This window comes from Etheostoma spectabile, chromosome 16, assembly GCF_008692095.1.
Source record: "Etheostoma spectabile isolate EspeVRDwgs_2016 chromosome 16, UIUC_Espe_1.0, whole genome shotgun sequence".
In the NCBI taxonomy this organism is placed as follows: Eukaryota; Metazoa; Chordata; class Actinopteri; order Perciformes; family Percidae; genus Etheostoma; species Etheostoma spectabile.
This window is the reverse complement of record NC_045748.1, coordinates 564476-584973: the sequence shown is the minus strand read 5'-3', so window position 1 is coordinate 584973 and position 20498 is coordinate 564476. Positions and strand designations below refer to the sequence as shown.

At 41.7% G+C, this 20498-nt stretch overlaps 1 protein-coding gene across 8 annotated transcripts in view; it reads right to left on the bottom strand.

Moving 5' to 3' along the window:
* cacna1bb (calcium channel, voltage-dependent, N type, alpha 1B subunit, b) overlaps nucleotides 1–20498 on the bottom strand; it is a 300576-nt gene that overhangs the window by 279799 nt on the left and 279 nt on the right. For 7 of the 8 annotated variants that reach the window (XM_032540360.1, XM_032540362.1, XM_032540361.1 and 4 more), the window contains exons 2-5: nucleotides 17151–17466; nucleotides 11550–11831; nucleotides 9697–9802; nucleotides 5786–5925 (exon numbers count right to left, since the gene is read on the bottom strand). In XM_032540360.1, the coding sequence (XP_032396251.1) occupies nucleotides 5786–5925; nucleotides 9697–9802; nucleotides 11550–11831; nucleotides 17151–17466 (844 nt within the window). Of the gene's footprint in view, nucleotides 1–5785; nucleotides 5926–9696; nucleotides 9803–11549; nucleotides 11871–17150; nucleotides 17467–20498 lie in introns of those variants that run through there. The other variant, XM_032540367.1, reaches the window with a different exon arrangement.

Sequence of the window (20498 nt, the reverse complement as noted above, 5' to 3'; positions counted from 1 at the left end):
CACTAATGGAGAGATGTCAGAGTGAGAGGGCTGCCCATTGAAAGGCGCCCCAGGCAGTTGGGGGTTTGATGCCTTGGTCAAGAGCACCTTGGTAGTGTCCAGCAGATGTACTGGCACCTCTCCAGCTACCAGTCCACCACCATGCTTTGGTCCGTATGTGGACTTGAACCAGCAACCCTTCGGTTCCCAACCCAACTCCTTACGGGCTGAGCTACTGCCACCCCAAATGTTCCCTAACTAGCCTAAAACAAGACACCTGCTTAGGCTTTCAGCTAAAATTGCAATCAGCAGTGTTTGAGAGGCACCAGACTGAGATCCATTCTGTTTTGAATGCATGGTTAACAGTTGGGACAGCAGTGTGTTAGCATCTGAACAAAATGCTGTAAATCCACTGTGTGGGCAGGTTGTGGTCAAAGCCATGGGCTAAGTGTGTAGATTTTTGAAAAATGTGCTCAAGCAATGAAAAATAAACTAGAGTTTGGTTTCCATGAACTGTGCAGACTGTAGTTAGAGTTTTGCAAGTGATTTCAGTTGTGCCCACTGTTTAGCAAACGGAAAAAAACGTAACATCATTTTCTGCATTTGCTAAAAAAATGGCTGCATTTCAACATTTAAGAAACTGTTCTACACTGCTGGATTTAAAAAAGCTTCTGGAGGAAAAACATTCTGGTAATAGAATAAATGTACTCCTATTGAGTTTGGTGTCAGAAATTGGAACAAATGTCATCAAATGTCATTTAAATTATAAATCCCTTTTTTCTTGGATTTTTTAAAAACTTTTTATTGCCAGCCAGTTTCTGTGAGCACAATGCTTCAGGCAAATGTTATTAATGTTTCGGAAAAGAAAAGGGTTTTCAAAGTAGAGCCGGCTTTTTCCCCAGTTTTTTCATGTCACAGACGCTGCTGTGCTCAGCGTGTGATTGGACAGGTCTGCCTCCTCAGCAGGGCACAGTGTTTCTGGGTTGACCGGCTCAGTGTTCTATTGATCAGGCCTTTGGCAACCCGGGCATTTATTCTCTTGTTAGGAGCCCCTAATGCCTGATCAAGACAGATTAAAGGTCTGCCACTGCCTCCAGCTACACTATCATTTAGATCCTTTCATTCAGATTGGATGGCTGTGTCAGCGTAATTACCTTAAGGACTAAGCACTGGAACTGTCCAACAGGCAGAGAATTTATACGGATTCTTAGCTAATTGGAAAAAGAGTAAGAAACATTATCGGCTAGAGCAAAACTGAATGTTTTATAGTATATGTGTAGTAGCAGAGCCACAATTACACCCTCTCAGAGCACTTCCAAAATCAGATTTTGGACCAGCAGGATCAATAAAAACCATCACCAGTCACTTCTGATAGATCACCCAGCAAATGATCAATCATTCATGCATTGATGGATAACATCCAACTGTAGTAGGGTTAATGTTCATCTCTGGGTTTCTCACTTATTGATTTCTAATTCTCTTGCTACTCAAAATATTCTCACAAAGTTATCATTTGATCTTTTATATCATACCTAATGCAGGCTGTTCATCCCCTCTGTGGACTACACAGGACAAAGCAGATTTTAACACCCAGGTGTGTGTGTGTGTGTGTAATCCTCTTAACTTACACTAAAGGAGGCTTACCATCTGAGGATATGCTTAAATGTCTTCTCTATCTTTTTATCAATTGCCACCAGGAAGATTTCTCCAAGGATCAGTTCATTCACACTGTGACCCAGTGAGCAAAACCACATCCAGAGGGGATCTGAGTGATTTGGAATTGATGTGGTCTGGACACCTTAGCCCCCCATGCGCCCGCCCACACCCACACACACACACCCCCACACCCACACCCACACCCACACACGGTTGCTTGGCAACCAAACGAAGACATGCGCTTACACAACATAATGGTTAATTTGTATCCAGCTGGGTCAGCAATGGGAAGCCAAAACCAAAGTGCTAGTTCTCCTAAGCTTTAGTTTTTAAGAAGAAAAAACTCGGAAACAAACAGGTGATGTGGACAAATTCCTTTAAATGCATTATCTGCCTGGCCTTAGATTATCTTATTTTGTGACAATGCCATATTTAAATACTTTGGTATGAATCAGAACAAACTCATGTTTTTAACACATGAATACGCCATGTCTTGATACCTCATAAAGCAACCAAGATGATTGCAAACCCCTGCTGTTGTGCGATTGATGAACAAAGTGTATCGCATGCCACTGAAAGCAGCCGGTGCGTCTTTCTATGTGGAACTGCTCCGAGCAACAAACCAGTGTGAATTCAGACTTGCATTTATAGATCATGTCCTTTCATCTTGCACACAGAAACCCATCCACTGTGTCTGTATTGTGGGAGAACATCAAATCCAATCACAACTCCAACTACAATCGTCCCACTTATGTGCTGTGTAAAAGAGAAAGCATTTCTGAACTGTTGATGTGCTGGCTATGGCTTGAAACAAAAGATATTTTCATTTAGAAAATGATCTTTCTGAGTGTTGGTTTAAAATGCATGAAGTGTAATTTAAAATTCTGATATTTATTTACAAATGAATCCAAAGGAAATATAGAAACGTATCCCTATTTACCCTCTTCACTCCGTTCTTTTATTTGTCCGTTTTTCTCATCACGTCAAACACTTGTTTACCACCTCTTTGCAATCATTGTTCTGTTCCTCATTCAATATCAACCTTAATTCATTTGTTTATTAACTTTCTGAAATAGACATATTTACAGCTCAAATCCAATTAAGACCTCAAACAGCACTAAGGCAGTAGAATATCGCTCTGCTCATAAATGCAACAAAGCAAGAGGCGCATTAAGAGCATCAAGTGAACCTGGATAAAATTTCGAGCATGGCATGATTGTTTTTCAGGCTGTGAAGGAGGACACAGGGACATTTTACGAGGGGATTATTGGAGTACTTTCACATTGTTGTACAAGTATCCAAGTAAAAATCAAATACTTCATCCAGCAGCGGGAGTTTGTAGGTAGAGATATTATCTATCTATCTATCTATCTATCTATCTATCTATCTGCCTTTGGGGGAGCAGCATATCATAGTCTGGGTGTCCTACCCTGGGAAGTGTTGAGCATTAACGACTTCATTTTGTGTACTTGGATACACTTTTATGAACAAACACCTTTATTTTGTGTAGAAGAAAACCACAGATGACAACTCAAAATATATCAAAAATATAATGTAAAGTACTTTATGTTGCGTGTCATTGGGCATTTTTAAGTGGGTATATGGAAATCCTGCAGCTTTGGGTATACTGCGTCTTCTTCCTCTGAGTACACTAACATGGGCCCAATATACACAATGAGCTGTACATCTTACCAAGCACCTCGCCTAGGAAAAACCCATTTCTTGGGACATTAGGGGAAAAACTAGAGGGTGCAGTGCACCTTCACATAAACAGGCCCCTATCATACAAAAACAAAAATGTTCGTAACATTTTACATGCCTCAAGCGCCTTTCTAGGGGGATAATAAAGCAAAGAAAAGATGTGTCCCACTTGGACAGAGACAAGTTGGGATTAAATTATAGGGTGCATTTCAGCACTAAAAAGGTGCAAAATTGATGTCAACTAGAACATGAAGGACCTGACAAGCAGATAAACACTTCGCATAGGTCTGATTATCTTAAACCACAATAAATGTGCCAGCTGGAGAGTATCACAACACTCCATCACACAGATGGTTATGTTGAAAGGTCCAATATTGTCAACAATTTGATTTCCATGACTTTTTTTTTTTAATTCAAAGCAGGTCGAGGTGCTATATAAATACTGCGTAAGTATCAAAACGCTCAATACACAGAGAAATGCACACAGCCTGGATTCAGAAACTGTGCCTTCAAATGAGCTGTCAGGACTTCCTGTATTATTGTGATGTGACAACTATACTAATATATTTTTAGGGGTGGGGATCTCTGGGCATCTCACGATTTGATTCAGAGGCAAAACGCTTATTCTAAACCAAACAATTTCTTTATGTACATTTCCATGCGTGATTTAAAAAAATATACATATAAATCTGAGTTTATTAGATTTTGACTTATTTAGTCTACTGAGGTTTTTATTGTGTAGTCATTTCTTGCTTAAGCCTTAACTGATTGTGAAAGTCACCTTCTCTCACATTTTACTTCCATGTCAGAGGCTCAGTCTGTTTAATGATGACTATATATATAATATATATATATATATATTATATATATATATAAAAATAATATATATATATATATATTATATATATCACACACATATACATACATACATACAATATTATACACATACACACAACACATACAACACAAAAACTTTATCAGTTGTTCATTATTCCATCCACTTTCAGTTACTCTTTTTTAAATGTATGGATTTTGATCAGAAAAAGAAATTGTGTGTGTGTGTGTGTGTGTGTTGGTGTTGGTGTGTGTGTGTGTGTGGGTGTGATATATATATATTTTTTTTTTTTAAGCGATTAACTTACAGAATCAAGCATAAAATAGTTCTAGACAATCGCGATGCATTTAAGAATCGATTTCTTTTCCCCACCTCTAATAGATATAGATAGAAAGTGGCTACAATGCCATTATAGTTATTTAACAGCTGATTCGAAAGACCCAGAAACACTGACCAATCAGAGGTCTTTACGGAAGGGGGGCTTAAAGAGATAGGAGCCAAAACACAGCATTTTGAATTTGTTTTAGGAGCATTAAAGCATGTAGACATGTTCTAGTAGAAACACAAAACGTATAAACCTAAAAACGAGCAATGATATTGGATTAAAGACTTAAGCAGCTTGACAGGACATGATTCCGGTCTTTTTGAGGAAATAAGGAAATTTAAGAAATATTCTTCTGCTGAAGCCAGGGGTAGGAGTCAACTAAAAATTGACAGAAGGATACAGGATCCCAACTTTATGCTGGCAACCTTCTGATTACCATCAACAGCTAAAATGTGAGAATGAGCATCATACCACGTTCCAGACAAAGCTTTAGTGCTGCCTAAATTGAAATCCCAGCAGTTATCTTACAGAACAATTGACCTGACCATTGCTATGTCATTGACTTTTCAGGACCCTTTTGGATAAACAGAAACACAGGCCATTACATGTCTCCAAAGCCCCAGAGTGTACAGCCTCCCTGCCAGGCAGCCATTCTTGTCCGAGCCCGACTAAGGGCTGCTTAAGAAGAACTATAAAACATCTGTCCACACAATTGTGTGGTCCACTTAGCTAATAAGTTAATCCACCACACACACACACACACACACACACACACACACACACACACACACACACACACACACACACACACACACACACACACACACACACACACACACACACACACACACACACACACACACACACACACACACACACACACACACACACACACACACACACACACACACACACACACACACACACACACACACACACACACACACACACACACACACACACCCACCACACAAAACACGGACACAAACCACACACACACACACACACACACGTATGTGTCTATATAGTGTAGTCAAGTAACAGAGTCAAAATTAAGGACAGAAATGGAAAGGCCGAAGCATCAAATGTTCCTTGTGACACTCTTTACATCTTTTACAGTCTTGTGTTACTTGTTGAATAACGTAAAGAGGTTTGTAGGCCGATGCCCTAACTGGAAAAAAGGTGATTCCACACACTCTCTCAAGGCGCTCAAAGATATACACAAAAGAAACCACTCTCTCACTTGTGACTTCCATCTCCAGCTGACACCCAGCGGGCGAGGGACTTACCCTGTGAGGACGACCACGAAGTCCATTACATTCCAGCCGTTGCGGAGGTAGGAGCCTTTGTGAAATGCAAAGCCCAGGGCGATGATCTTAATGGCAGCCTCGAAACAGAATATTCCAATAAAGTAGGGCTCTGTGTCTTCCTACAGAAAGACAGAGAGAGGACGAGAGTGACAGAAGACGATCTTTTTGTTAGATGGCAGAGCGGGATTAATGAAGCATTAAGTCAAAGAGAGGGGGGGGGTAAGTCAGAGAAAAATAAATAAAGATGGCTCCTTTCACTTCTTGCACTAGCATAAACAGAAGTGCAATAAGTGGAGCCATCATCTTTTGATAAAAAGAGTTAATACAGTGAAAACAATATTCACGCACATAGTATGATCTTAAGAGCAATGTTAAATCAACACAGCCTCAGGCCTGCTCACTTAATGTGTTCAGACATATTAAATAAAGTAACTTAAATTGATGAGAGCTAATTTTGGTTCATTTGTGCCCCATTACCACACCAGAGAAGTTGACTGGTGCTGAAGTTGACTGGTGCTGTGCAAATGGAGCAGAGGGGCTCTACCCATTGGGGTAACCAGGCCAACAAAGCCACCTGGGTCAACCAAAGGGGTGCTTGGACATTTGGGTAAACTAGGGGGGTACCTGGGTCAAAGAAAATGAGAAAGCAGATTGTACTCGCAGTAGGGGAAATGGTAAAAAGAACAGAAGAGCTTGGGTTGAACAGTGGGGCATAAGGGGCAACAACAAAGGCATGTGCACCTTTCTTACGTGAGATTGGGGCAAAATGAAGAGGGAAAGTGGAGGGGACTTGGAGTAAACAGAAGGGCATGGATAACGACCAGAAGGCCAATTGCGCACTCGAACGCGGAATTTGGGCCTCCTAGGTTGGAAACTTGGCCAACCAAGATGAACTTGGGCTGTTCAATTGCCCCTCTGGTGTGACATTTGGGCGAAATTAAAGCATAGAAGTGGGAGGCACTCAGGAACAACTAGGGCCAATCCTATGGGTACTTGGGCCGAATTCAGGGGCATTTGGGTTGACCAGTGAGAGATTTGGACCAACCACTTGGGTCATTTAAGTGCCCCTTTCGTGTGTTATTGTACAAAAATGAAGCAAGGAATTGGCGGCACATGTAGCGACCACAAGGGTAATTGGGGGCTTCTTGGTACAACCATAGGGGTAAAACGATGTTAGATGGCCAAGCCGAAAGGCATGTGTACAGGACCAACCGGTACTTGGACCAACATTTTGACCAACCAGAAAGACACACATTAAAGTGCCTGCTCTGGTGTGACAGTAAGACAAAAATGAAGCATGGAATAATGGAACTGGGCAGTCCCTGGAGTGACCAGAGGGGGACGTGCTCAAGTACCCCTCTAATGTGAAATGAGGGCAAAACAAAAGCATGTTTCCAATAGGACACTGGCTACTTTTACATGTAAATATTCTGTTTTTTGGCCTTTTTCCGAAAAAGACGATATTCCGACTAAGCTGTTTACATCCATCCATCCATCCATCCATCCATCTTCATCCGCTTATCCGGTATCGGGTCGCGGGGGCAGCAGCTCCAGTAGGGGACCCCAAACTTCCCTTTCCCGAGCCACATCAACTAGCTCCGACTGGGGGATCCCGAGGCGTTCCCAGGCCAGGTTGGAGATATAATCTCTCCACCTAGTCCTGGGTCTTCCCCGAGGTCTCCTCCCAGTTGGACGTGCCTGGAATACCTCCCTAGGGAGGCGCCCAGGAGGCATCCTTACCAGATGCCCGAACCACCTCAACTGGCTCCTTTCAACGCGAAGGAGCAGCGGCTCTACTCCGAGCTCCTCTCGGATGACTGAGCTTTTCACCCTATCTCTAAGGGAGACGCCAGCCACCCTCCTGAGGAAACCCATTTCGGCCGCTTGTACCCTTGTACCCTTGTAAGCTGTTTACATGGCTAATTGAAATTGTTTAAAAAAATATTGCAGAATTGTTGGACCATGTGAACACAGCGTCCCTCTTTCAGTCCTTCAACCAGCATCTTGAAAAGATCAGAGTAGCGATGTTTACACATATCCAAAAACCTGATAAGGTTTAAAAGTAGCTGTGTTTCTCCTTATCAGGTCTGCAGCCTTGCAAACTGTTGGCTGGTTGGTTTGTGTCATAGCAACGTACAGTGCTGACCACAAGCTGCAAACAGGCGCGAGGTCGTAAACTGCGGTAAAACCCCAGACTGAGATGCATATTCCAAATGCGCTGTATAGGCTACATGTCCAAAGAATGCCTCTAAAACCCAAATAAAACTGGAATATTCCATGTCTTAATCAGAAAATGCTATGTTCGGAAAAAGGCCTTATTCGGAACATCTAACCGGAATATCCCGTTTACATGACCTGTATCAAATTCATTAAATATTTTCATATTCGGAATGATAGTGGAATATTGGTGTGCATGTAAACGTACTCAAAGATGTTTCTGTTTTAAAGGGCTCTTTCCTACTGAGAGCATAAGCACCACACACGACTTTGAGATGATTAATTTGGGCACATTGTTCATTTTTCCAAATACAATCAACAGTGTGTCACAGTTTTGTGGCAAGGTTAACCCTGGGCCTTGCTGTAAGTAAAGGAGATAGATCAGGCGCTTATGACATGACACTTTTTCTTTTGCCTCCATTAATATCTGCAAGAGCCTGGGGTGATGTACGGGGCATAAGATATCTCATGCCTACGCTAACCTCTCTCCTTTGCTTTTCCTTCCTTGCACCCAGCATACTATAACATGACAGACAGTGTACCCAACCCCCCCACCCAAGGCTTCAACATAAATAATCATGTAAAGGCAGTGTGATAGGCCTTAGCACTATAAGAAATGTGACCTTTTCTATAGCACTGGCTGACTACAGTGAACATCCAGAGATAATGTATGTTGAATAACAGTTGTTGCATCCAGTGTGAAGACTGTGGTGGTATAATGATGTTGTTGAGAAGCAGGGAAGCTCTTCCTGGCTACTAAGATAAGCCGTAGGAGCCTGCACATTTCAACAATGACAGACATTCAATGTGTCATACAGTATATTCATTTTGGCACGCTATACAAAGACAAGATTCACAGACAAAACAATTGAATGTGTTATGTAATGACAGAGCTGGAGGACTGCCTGGATAAATGCCTGTTCAAGTAGTATGTTAACATCTATTATACATACATCTAAAATACTTCTAAATTGTAAATACACTTGCAAAAGACGGCCGGGAAAATCCCTAAAGATCATGGCGCTTAAAACCAGCAATAGATCTGAAATACATACTGAAAAGATTCTCTCATCGCCTCCACTTATTGCACACGTCCTACTCTGTGGACGGAGCTTCATGAATAATAGCTGATCCTTTTTCTGATTAAAAGGCTTCTTGTTGTTTTACATCCTTGAGGTGGAAGGACACGAGAAGAGGATGCTTGTTTACTCCTTTGTGTAACCACTCTAATCTCTTTCTCAGGTTCCTGAATGCTACCTTTTTTACGTTTTTCTGGTCTTCACTGTTGAATTTGCATCGCAGCTGCCGGATTAACTCGGGGGGGGAAAAAACAGAAGCAGGTGGTTGAATATGAGAGGAATTCATTGGCTTTTTTCACACCAAGCTGTTTCTCTTTGTAATGTCTCTGGCTCTCTATTTCAAGATAAAGTCTTGGATACTGGCTAGCTATGCTAGACTTGACCATCGCAGTTCAAATGTTGGTTTAAACTGAGAAACTGGGGGAACAGGCTAGCTCACAGAGAGGCTCTGATGGCTTCCTTGAGGAGCTAGAGGAAAAACCCTTCTAACTGGGGTGGTACTTTGATTACGCTCCATATCTGTGTGACTAGCAGACTGCTGTTGAAAAGCTCTTTGTCTAAAGAAAGTGACCTCCGGCACGTTGAAGCACTTACCAGGCGTTCTGACATGGGTGTCTTGTCGCTGGCAGGTAGATGCTGCTCCAGGGCCAAAACGATGCAGTTGGCGATAATTGTAGCGAGGATCATGTACTCAAATGGAGTGAGAGGGTTAAGGAGCCGTTTAAAGAGAGAACGTTGCATTCATTTCATTTCACAGCTTTATCATAAATAACATTTTGATATGGTATGTTTAAAGACCGACTTTTAAACAGGATAAATGTGTTTACCAGGAGTACAATGAGTAGCCAATTAAGGTTTACTCTTAGTCTAATAAAAACACATCAGATCACATTTTCCTGCATGATGCTGTATGACAAATGATTCCTAAATTTCGACATAATCTGTCCTCTAAAGCATATATCTTTCATCAGGCTCCGGTTGAAGGCTTTATGGAATAAAAGCATCCTATACATGCGCTCATGGTCTTTCCAGATGGTTGACCAATTCTAGCCATTTTCAACGTTGGCTCATTCTGCAATCCATTTTCACTGGGTCATTGCCTGCGGGTCAGGGCCTATTGAAAGTCTATGAATTGCAAGGGAATAGGGCGCTTATGACCATTAAGGCCAAGATGTAGGATTATTACCCATAACACACCTAATTATGCAACCAGAACATTGTTTTCCTGGCAGTAAACTTAAAAAGGAAATGGGCATAATGGCAACTTGATTTTCAGTTTCCTGTGAATTTTTCTTTTGGTTCCATGGCGTGGGAAGTTCAGATAAATTGATAGTCATTGTTATTCTATTACAGCTAATGTTGTTCTCACTGTCACCACATCGCAGATCCAGCTCTCGCCTTGTGTTGGTAAACAGCATGGACGTCTTCCAAGCATTATCATTCCACTGCAAAACACGCACTGGCTGGATTTCTGGTATTGAGGACTTTTTAGAGCATGGAAATTGTCTATGTTAAAGTACAAACGGGTCGAAAGATATGTCTTTTGCTTATGAAACAACATTTTTTTAATTTGTTTACACACCAAATCACAGGTTTCCAGACTTGTCCTTATTGGCTGCTATTGTGGGTTTAACCTTACTTCAAGAATTGGACATATTCCCCATCTTAAATTAGATGAAACCGCCTCAGACACACGCTGAAAATGTCACCCTGACCATGACTCCCTGAAGTGGACATTTTTGCAGCGTTCAAAGTGTTGCGTGGAGCTGTGAACGTGGGCGACTTCAGCACCATGGAGAGGGCTCCTACCCGTGACAACGAGGCGGTGCTGCTACAGGACCCGGTCTCTCTTCCTCCAGAACAAACTGCGCCTTTTCATAAGAAAGAAACGAGTGGAGAACTGGAGGGCAGTCGGTGTACGCAGCCACCTCACCAATTTCCCTGTTACGCACGCAGCTTTTTACTGACTTCTAGTTGCGTCGATCGTTCGATCGTTATAACTAACGCTGGGAGGGCTGCCCGGTGGACAGTCACAGCTGACATTTTGACAAAACTTATCAGTCGACGTGGACGCCTAAAGGCTCCGCGCTGAGCTGGAGAATAGAAAAGGCGACACAAAAGGCGGATGTGAAGTCTTTCCACTGCCCGCACCTATTGAGAAAACATCTTTGTGTCATGTTGAACACAGATAAGAAGCGGAGCGGCAGGTGCAGTCAGGAAGAAAGAAAGACACTGTTGCTACTCCACAGTGGGAAAATAAATAAATAGGAAATAGGCCTGCGGGCGGTGGTGCGTTTCCGCTTTTCAAACCTGTGTGTGTGTGTGTGTGTGTGTGTGTGTGTGTGTGTGTGTGTGTGTGTGGTGTGCGCCAAGCAAGGACAGACAGACCGGTAATAGGCTCCAGATGCACCTGCTCTGTGCGCGGTGCTACTGCTTAGGAAGGATATGGCCACTCGGTTATTCGCTTTGCATACTTCCTGATGAGGTTGTCCTCGCGGAAGATGAAGAGGGAGCGGTTGACAGTGAGGCAGTTTTGTTTGACAGGGTTCGGGTTGTAAATGGCCATTGTCCGGGCTCGCTGGGCCATCGACTGCTTGTACACCCTCTGGCCACCCTGAGCGCCGCCACCACCCCGGGCTCCCCCTCTCCCAGAGCCCGGTGCGCCTCTCCCTCCGCCGCCTGCGCCTCCTCCATAGCGGGAGGGTAGATCTTCTGCGAAGCGAGCCATTCTGGAAACGGACAGATCCAAAAGGTTAAATCCAAACTGGTGTCAGTGGAAATGGAGGTGAACCGCATCACAAACACACTTCATCCAAACCACAGTGTACAGAAAGCGCTGCGTTTGGAAAACAGAATAATATTTTTGCCTCATTGAAAACCATGTCCTCCTGGTCCTTTCCATCCATTCATCTCCAGGGAAATTTAAAATCTAAAAGTTTAAAGCAACAGAAAAACACTTCAGCTGTAATATGAATCACTTCGCTGAGGCTGTTGCATCCATCCCAACCGGGCTCTGAGTGGAAAAGAAAAATCACGCAGAAATTAAAACCAAATCACCCTGTCTCTGTCTAAAATCCTGACAGCATCCTAACACCAGTTGAAACGTTCAGGGTGTCAGGCAGAAGCAGCAGGAGCGTCAGAAAACAACAGAATCACTCCGTTTTCTTTCCCCAGCTGAAAACAATACCACAAGCCAATCCAACATCCTGTGATTTCTGTGTGATCGCTCGCTGTATGGGGGCTGAAGGCTATATAGCGAGTCCTCAGAGGAATAAGGAAGAGCGCATGTGACCAAAATTGGCCTATCGGTGACTGGAGCGCACAGACGCGCTCAGCGTCTGTTGGTTGGCTGCTTGTAAGAGAGACTGTAAAACTAATCAAGTTCCCAAAAGCCCCGCGGGTCCATACATGAGGGTTAATCAATCTTCTTTTAGCGTCAACAAGGGGAAACGTGTCTTCTACACAGAGGATGGCAGCTTATTAAAAGAAGAAAAAAGTATAGTAATTGACCACATTCAGACTGAAGACAAATCAAGCAAAAGTCAGACTGGTTTTCTCAGGAAGTTGGCGAGAACGCAATAGATAATAAAGTCACGCTTCATGTATGAAAATAATCTTTGCATACCTACCTTGTTGTTGACAGAATCAAAACACTTACAATGTAAATGAAACCCAAGTATAGAATGTGGATCTAAACCAGTAGTCTAGCGGGCGCCCAAGTACAGGGGTTCGCTCCTCAATGCATTTGGCCGGCTCCCTCTCTCTCCCCTTTCATTTCTTCCCGTTGTGCCTAAAATAATGCTTGAAAATGCCTAAAAAATAATAATCTGTGTGCAGTCAATGAAATGCCAAAAGGTTATTCATTTAAAAAATGGCTTTCATCTACTTGCAAATTAACTCATTTTTTTTGTCCCAGATTAGCTTCATATCTTTATTGTTTGGGGTCCCACAGTGTCAAACATTTTGTCTTCTTTATTACCTCATTAAAACCTAACACAGACCATTATTAAAGTAGCAACCCTTCACTAAAACTGGACTTGCATCCTTAATGAAGGTGAAAAAATACCAGAAAGCATCGTTACAAAATACTTTTGTATATTCATTTTATTTGTCAAAAGTCAAACACATAGAAATGTACATATTGATCCTGCATGGTGACATTACTGTTGTTTAGGGTCAGGGTTACCTCCCTGTTCCTGTTAGACTGTTTTTGTTGGCATTTTTGTAGGCCTTTAGGCATGAAAGGGGTGAGAGAGAGGGGATGACATGAAGCACACGGCCGTTAAAAACTCCAATACAGAAATCCAAATAGACATATTTGGGATTTTAGAGGGGTAGTGCAGCGTTCATCCACAGTGCAAAACATATAACCATGTTTTAAAGCCGAGGTCTCCGAGACCCCAAACAAAGGTAAGACACATTCTATAGTGGACCTCTGAAACCACGGTTCAAAATAGTATTTTTAAGGTCCTAAAATTAGTAAAAATCATGATGTATCAAGGTGATTGCACATGTTTTTGTATGATTTTTGAGTTCTTATGCCGGCCAGGCTCTCCAGGATCCCAGACAGCACACTGGGGTTGTTACTGACTACAGCAAGTGCTCTCCAACAGAAGCTCTGCACTAAACAGTGCATTTCTGAGGAACTCATAATCAGTACAGAAGCTCTGTGTAATTGTATTAACTGTATATCTACTGAGATAATGACAAGACAAAAACTATGGTTTCTACATATATGGAGATGTCATGACTTCTGTTGGCCTGAATGTGACTGCCCCCAGGCTTGGTGTCAGCAAAGTGCACTGCAGCTGATCGGCTGCTCTACACAGGACTTTGTAGATAACTTACCTGAGTATGTGGGAATATTCCTAGATAATACACTCTGTTTCTCTGTGAATGTTAAATATGTTTCAAGAAACAAACGTTTGTTTCCAAAGAAAAAGTAAATAATTCCCAATGTGTTTTGCTTTCTCCTAATCTAGAGAAACATAATGCAAACATAAAGATATTCAACTTCTTAAGTGAGTTCTTAGTCTGCTGTCACACAAAAACGATACGAAATAGGAGCAAGGTGGAGAGGGCCATCCATGTGACCAGTAAACCAATCAGGGGGGCACAGAGCCATGTGGGGGGTGTTGGAGGATGAGGAGGAGGAGGGCTTTGCAAATCAGAGAAACCTCCACATGCTCGGTTCTCAAAGTCTGAGAGGATAATTGTTGCTTTTAGCAAAAATGGAAGTATAAAATGTATTTCACAGGCTGTGTGCGTGTGTTTTAATAAACTATTGTCTTTCTGTATATGTCACGAGTGAGTTATTTATTATAGGAAGGATATAAAGCAGCCATGTTTATAGTGGCTACAGGGATTCACAGACCACTATAAATTTAGATAATAGCCTGTTTAAATTAATGTTAATTACCGTTGGGAACATTTTGTGTATGGCGTTTACCGTAGATGATGGTCATGCTTTTAAAAATTAGATTTAGAAAATGGATTCATACGCAACATCAAAAACCTTTTACTTGGTTAATTACTGTAGATTTAAGGCGTGTATTAGTTTTCACTGAGCAGCTCTTATTTCCTGCCCCTCCCCACAAGAGGCACACAACATGGCAGATATTAGCCTACTTTTCTACATTTTTTCTCTCTTTTTTTTTCATTAATCAACATAAAATATATGTTCAAAAGTATGTGAACATTAACACTTCACCATGAGTAAACAAAAAAGGAACATGAGAGGTATGTGGGCAGTGGTGTCCACATACTTTTGGCCAGATAGTGTCAGCTCTGATACTGCGCTGTCAGTCATTTTGAAACGGAAGGTGGAAGGTGCCCTTTCAGACGTTTTGATTTTAGAATTTATCCATGAACGTGTGTGAAGTGTGTGTGATACTGACACCACAAGACCCGACTAACCTTCAATCCAACTAATCCCAACCCTTAGTCTAATTCAGTTAATCAACTGCCCTCCTAACTAGACTAGTTAACTTAGTCTAATCAATAGGCCAAGTATAAATGGAGCCAGTCTTATATAAATTTGCTCATCATTAAAAAAAAATAATAATAATAATCTAGGTCTCTGTTTTCATCTGCAGCCAAATCATCACAAATGCTCAAGATACTGCTGAAGAGCCATCTAGTGGTTCAGCTAATGTACTGCAAAAAGAATACAACAGTAACTGTCTTATCTATCCAATGTTGTGCTTACATTGCTATTGTTGTAATGTTGCCTTTAGAAATAAAATATCCAATGGAAAATACCCAGTGAACTGGAGAATAATTTGTAAATAGTACAACCCAATTTGCCAACAAACAGCTGCTTTTTACTACTCTAATACAGGGGTCTTCAAAAAGGGCACCGGGACCCCTAGGGGGTCGTCAGAGTCAATGCAGGGGGACCGCCAAATTATTGATTTAAATCCCCACTGCTTACTGGCCTATAGGTAAGGTAGTCACTAAGCCCATCCACAGATACAGTAGGGGTATCTGTGGATGGCCTTAGTGACTATTAATCCTAAGGATTCACTGTACCACATAAAACAGGATTTATAAAATCATGCCAACAATTATTAGGCTATTCAAATAGCTTAGTATTTTACATAAAAAAGGTATGTAGAAAGGCTTTGGGTCACCTTAAACCTTATTGTAGGCCCAGTTTAATATGCAACTTCATTTTATACAATATCTGCTCCATCTCCTTTCAGGGGCCCTTGGCTTAAAAGATGTTGAAGACCCCTGATCTAATGTAAGAGGCTTAGTTACCTATTGTAATTTCCCCTTGCGGGACTAATACAGTATCCATTACTAGCTGGACAAAGAGGGCCGCCTTCCCCAGAGCCCCCGAGAACTCCACGAGCCCGCAAAAGTTCTGGGCTTACTTTGTCATTGTCAACTTGTTTTTGCCAATCTAATTGAAATATGTGTTTGGGAATATGCACAACTAAAGCACTATGTCTAATCTAATCTAATCTAGTGATTTCTGATTGGCTGAGCAGTGAGTAGAGGAAAGCCTTTATTATTATTTATTTACTTACTTATCTTGAGGCTCGGTCTTGTAGAGGTTCCGCCTATGTCAAAACCTAGTTTAATTACCTTTATTATTTCACTTTTGTGCTTATGTTAAATATTCATAATATATTTTGTTAAAGAAGCCCTATTATGCTTTTTGTTTTTTTCTTTAGTGTGTTTTTTAGTTTTTTGTGAGGTAAAAAGTCGTTAAAGTTTAAACCCTCAGCCTTTACTTTAGGGTTGCACAATATTGACAAAATGTGATATTGCAATATTGAATTCATTTCGATATTTGTTTCGGTAACTTGCCAATCAAAATGATGATCAGTATCGTATTTCAAGCAAGCTTTAAATCAAACACAACCAACGGAAGGGACGCAGCGCTCTACAAAGTAAACTAAATATTGCTTACTTATTGCAGCACTTTGGATATAATATTGCGCAATGTGATATCGCAATAACGGTATTGAGACGATATATCATGCACCCCTTCTTACTTCCATTATTTGGTTATGTCACCATTGCATATAATGCCCGCCAAGCTAGTTTGGCCCACCCTAAAACAAAGCTGTGGATGGTATGGAGGGCAGCCATTGTGGTTTCCTGTGGATCTGGTGCTCCTGGTAACATGGCAGGAGCAAGGCACGCTACCTGTCCTGTTGTTGGCTGCATGAACCAACAAAAAAAGCCTTCATGTCCTCCCATGGGAAAGAAAAACCAATGGATTAACAACAACAACTGGAAAACTCTTCCTCAGCGAGGGTTCAGTAATGATACACAGCAGGATTCACTTCAAAACTAATGCTCAGGATGGACTGTAGCGGCTGGCCCTGACCCATCTTCAAACCTGGAAGCTTCAAGTTTGGCCACCTTTAAGTTGTTTTACTGTTAAAGTTAACTTTGGCATGCTACACAGCTAATGTGGCTAGCTTCAGTTGTTGGTATCACAGAACCAATAGGCCTAAGGGGCCATGTAGCATTCCAACAGTGAAACCTAAATGCTAATATTAAGTGTAAAGTGTAAAATTTGTAGGACTCACCCACGGGGCCATGGCGTGCTGTTTAGGGTCTCATGCTTCCTGACGATCTGACGCACACCGTCTCTCTTTCCCACTCTGCCCTGCCCATCCAGGTGTAAAACTGTGTCATACTTGTGCACGGTGTCGGTGTCACCGGCTCTCCACGACCGCCCCTCCGGGTCTCCAGTGCCGGGGTCTGCTCCCTCGACAGGCCCCGCCTTCTCCTCTACCTGCTGACTGGGACGGCCCCTCTTGTCAGGTGACGGAGCCCAGGTATCCTCGTACTCTGCCCCCAGGGTAAGCATCCTCCAGGAGCCCAAGGTGGCTGATCGTACCGCTGGGAACAATAGGGAAAAGAAAGAAATTGATGAAGTAGCTATTCCTTCTGTTATTTTTTTTCTGGATGAACACACACACATGCATCAAAGTGGAGAGATGTCAGAATGATGGGTCACTGCAGCACAGTGCGTCGTGAAGTTAAGGGGTCGGTGCCTTGCTCAAGGGCACCTCAGCAGTGCCCAGGAGGTGAACTGGCACCCCTTCAGCTGCCAGTCCACACGCCCTACTTGGTCCGTGATGGAACTACAACTGGAAACCCCCAATAGAAAGACGGAAGACATCGTGCCATTTCTGATTCGTGGATGCCCAATTTTACATCCTGTACAATTTAAAAAATACTTTAGGAAGTCCGCATCTGTCTTATCTCAAAAGAAAGCAGGCCTAGTGTTAAAAAAGTGGCTAAATACAAAACTTCCATTTGGCTAGCGAGGTTAATAGTTAGCTGTCACCTTTTCAGGGATACTCTTTTCTGTGAAGACAGCTACCTGCTGTAAGCAACAAGTATTTGCAACACAGTGTATTCATTTATTGTAATGCTAATGGCTGCCATTTAGCTGCCGTGAAGGCACAAGGCCCTCCAGCAGCTGGTGTTTAATACCCAAAACCCTTGTTATACACATACAATGATTTGTATTCTGGGTGGGGGTGAATCAGGTTGTCCCTGAAGTTCAATGTTTGTTTCTAAAAAACAAATGGTTTGAAAGTGATTACAATAAAGCATACATCTCACCTGTGTGGCATTTGAGGATTGGGTCTTCTTCACTTCAGGCAGTGAGCAAAGACACAACAGGTCTGTTTAAACAGACATTTTGACATGCCACAGTAGGAAAAGCACAGGTGTAATTAATAAAGATTAGTGATGGCTGAATTCCATTTAGCTGTTAGCAGTTCCAGGGTCCTGGTACTGTGCATGCTGGCTCCCTGAAACACCATAGTGGCTAACCAGGACACTTGGGCCCTGTTTAAACATACATGGTTATTTTGAAAAACGGAGAAACTTTTCTTCGTTTGTGCCCTTTGTTTACACGCAAACGGAGAATTCACTTCTGAAATCGAGTCTTTGTAAGAACTCTGGACAGACAGGAGATTTTGAAAATCTTTGTTTGCATGTAAAGTTAGACAAACGGGGGTTTAGGCAGCTGAGGAAGAGATGAGAGGAAGTGATTTGTTGCTGTTGCTATTTTCAAAATTCTGATTGGCTAACGTGGGCTTGAGCTTCGCGTTTCACTGCCACCTACAGGTTTGGCATACCCTCGACGGTATATATATGCAGAGAGTCATTGTTATTAATACAACATTTGTCCTTTCCTGCTGTGTCAAGTACCCATGTCTGCTTTGAAAAAGGATTTGGGGCCATTACCCAGAGTAAACTATCCATATCAAATAAAAAGCCTTGCAAAGCTGCAAACACATCCTTTCATAAGAAAGGGAGGTATTATCTTAAACCACTGTGGACTTTTTCAACATTGCCATAATCTCGCTTGATAATCACAATTCAGTTTTAGTGCTAATTCTCCCAAACAGAACCCTCAGGCCTGTCTTTTAGCCCAGACACAGCCTCACTGGTTTGTGTTTGAACAGTGATGTGACGGCATTGCATTAACAGTCAATAAAATAACTTTTGAACTGAACAAAATTATTAGAATCTTTGATTTATAATTTCCATCACACAATCATTCACAAGAAACAACTAAATATTTTGAAGATAAAAGAAAAATAAATAGTATAAATTTACATGATATAAATATAACAATTTTGTTTTACAAAAATTATTTTCTGCGTTTCTACCCAGTGGCAAAAAGTGACACAGGATTTTCTATCCTTATGCAACTAAAGAAGGTGGCTGTAACTCAGTCCGCAGGGAGATGGGTTGGGAACTGGAGGATCGCTGGTTCAAGTCCACATACGGACCAAAGTATGGTGGTGGACTGGTAGCTGGAGAAGTGCCAGTTCCCCTCTTGGGCACTACCCAGGGCCCAGTTTTTCAAAAAATGTAATCTGGATCAAATTGATCCGGATTTAGTAATCCTTTTTTTTGCGATCCGTGATCACGTAATCCATCTTACTTTTGAGCCAGTTTTTCAAAGCAACATCAAATTGGATCAATCTGTCCGGATAGGAACTTTTCAGGATCACCAAATCTGGATAACCAGTGTTCAAACAGGATAGGAATTCACAAGTAGAACTATAATATGTAAAGAGCAACAAGTAGAATGGCCAGTGTGGGGTCATATAAGTTTATTTTGCAAGAACGAGCAAACAGGAAGTGCAACAAGTTAGTTAGACACTATTTCTGATTTGGATTGTTTTGGATTTCAAAAATCAGTGGATTGCCATTCTTTGCATTTTTTTGGTTATTCTGTAATCATTGCATGCATCACTAATAAATATTGTGATGAATATATAGGCCTATTTATATATCAATTATGAGAGAAGAAGTATGTTTTTGGTCAATTTTGACAGCGTGTTGGGGATAATTTTATGAGGCCAAACTCTTTGTACTTCGCTGTAGGCCTATACTGAAAGGCTGATTACGTTAAGCCTACCTAATCACTGTAGCTGACGGATGAACAAATAAAATTAAAACCTTATGAATAAATAGGATACTTTGTAAGATACTGCATGATCCAATATAGATTATTTGATACATTGTTAAAGTTTTCATTACATTTTGGGCATGAAATCCAGTGAGTCCACCCTTTGATGGGATCAGTTTAATCAGATTTTTGGATCAAGTGATCCAAATCCTACAAAAAGGTTCTGAAAAACCAAACTAAAGGTTTGATCCAGATCAAAATCAAGATAGATTATGGATCTAATCCAATTGTGAATCCGTTTCTTTTGAAAAACCCATTTTCAAACCATTTGCTCCAAATCCGTTATCCAAAATCCTAGTGGATTACTTTTGAAAAACTGGGCCCAGGTGCTCTTGAGCAAGGCATCAAACCCCCAACTGTTCTCCGGGCACCTTTCAATGGGCAGCCCCCTCACTCTGACATCGCTCCATTAGTGCATGTATAGGTACTGAGC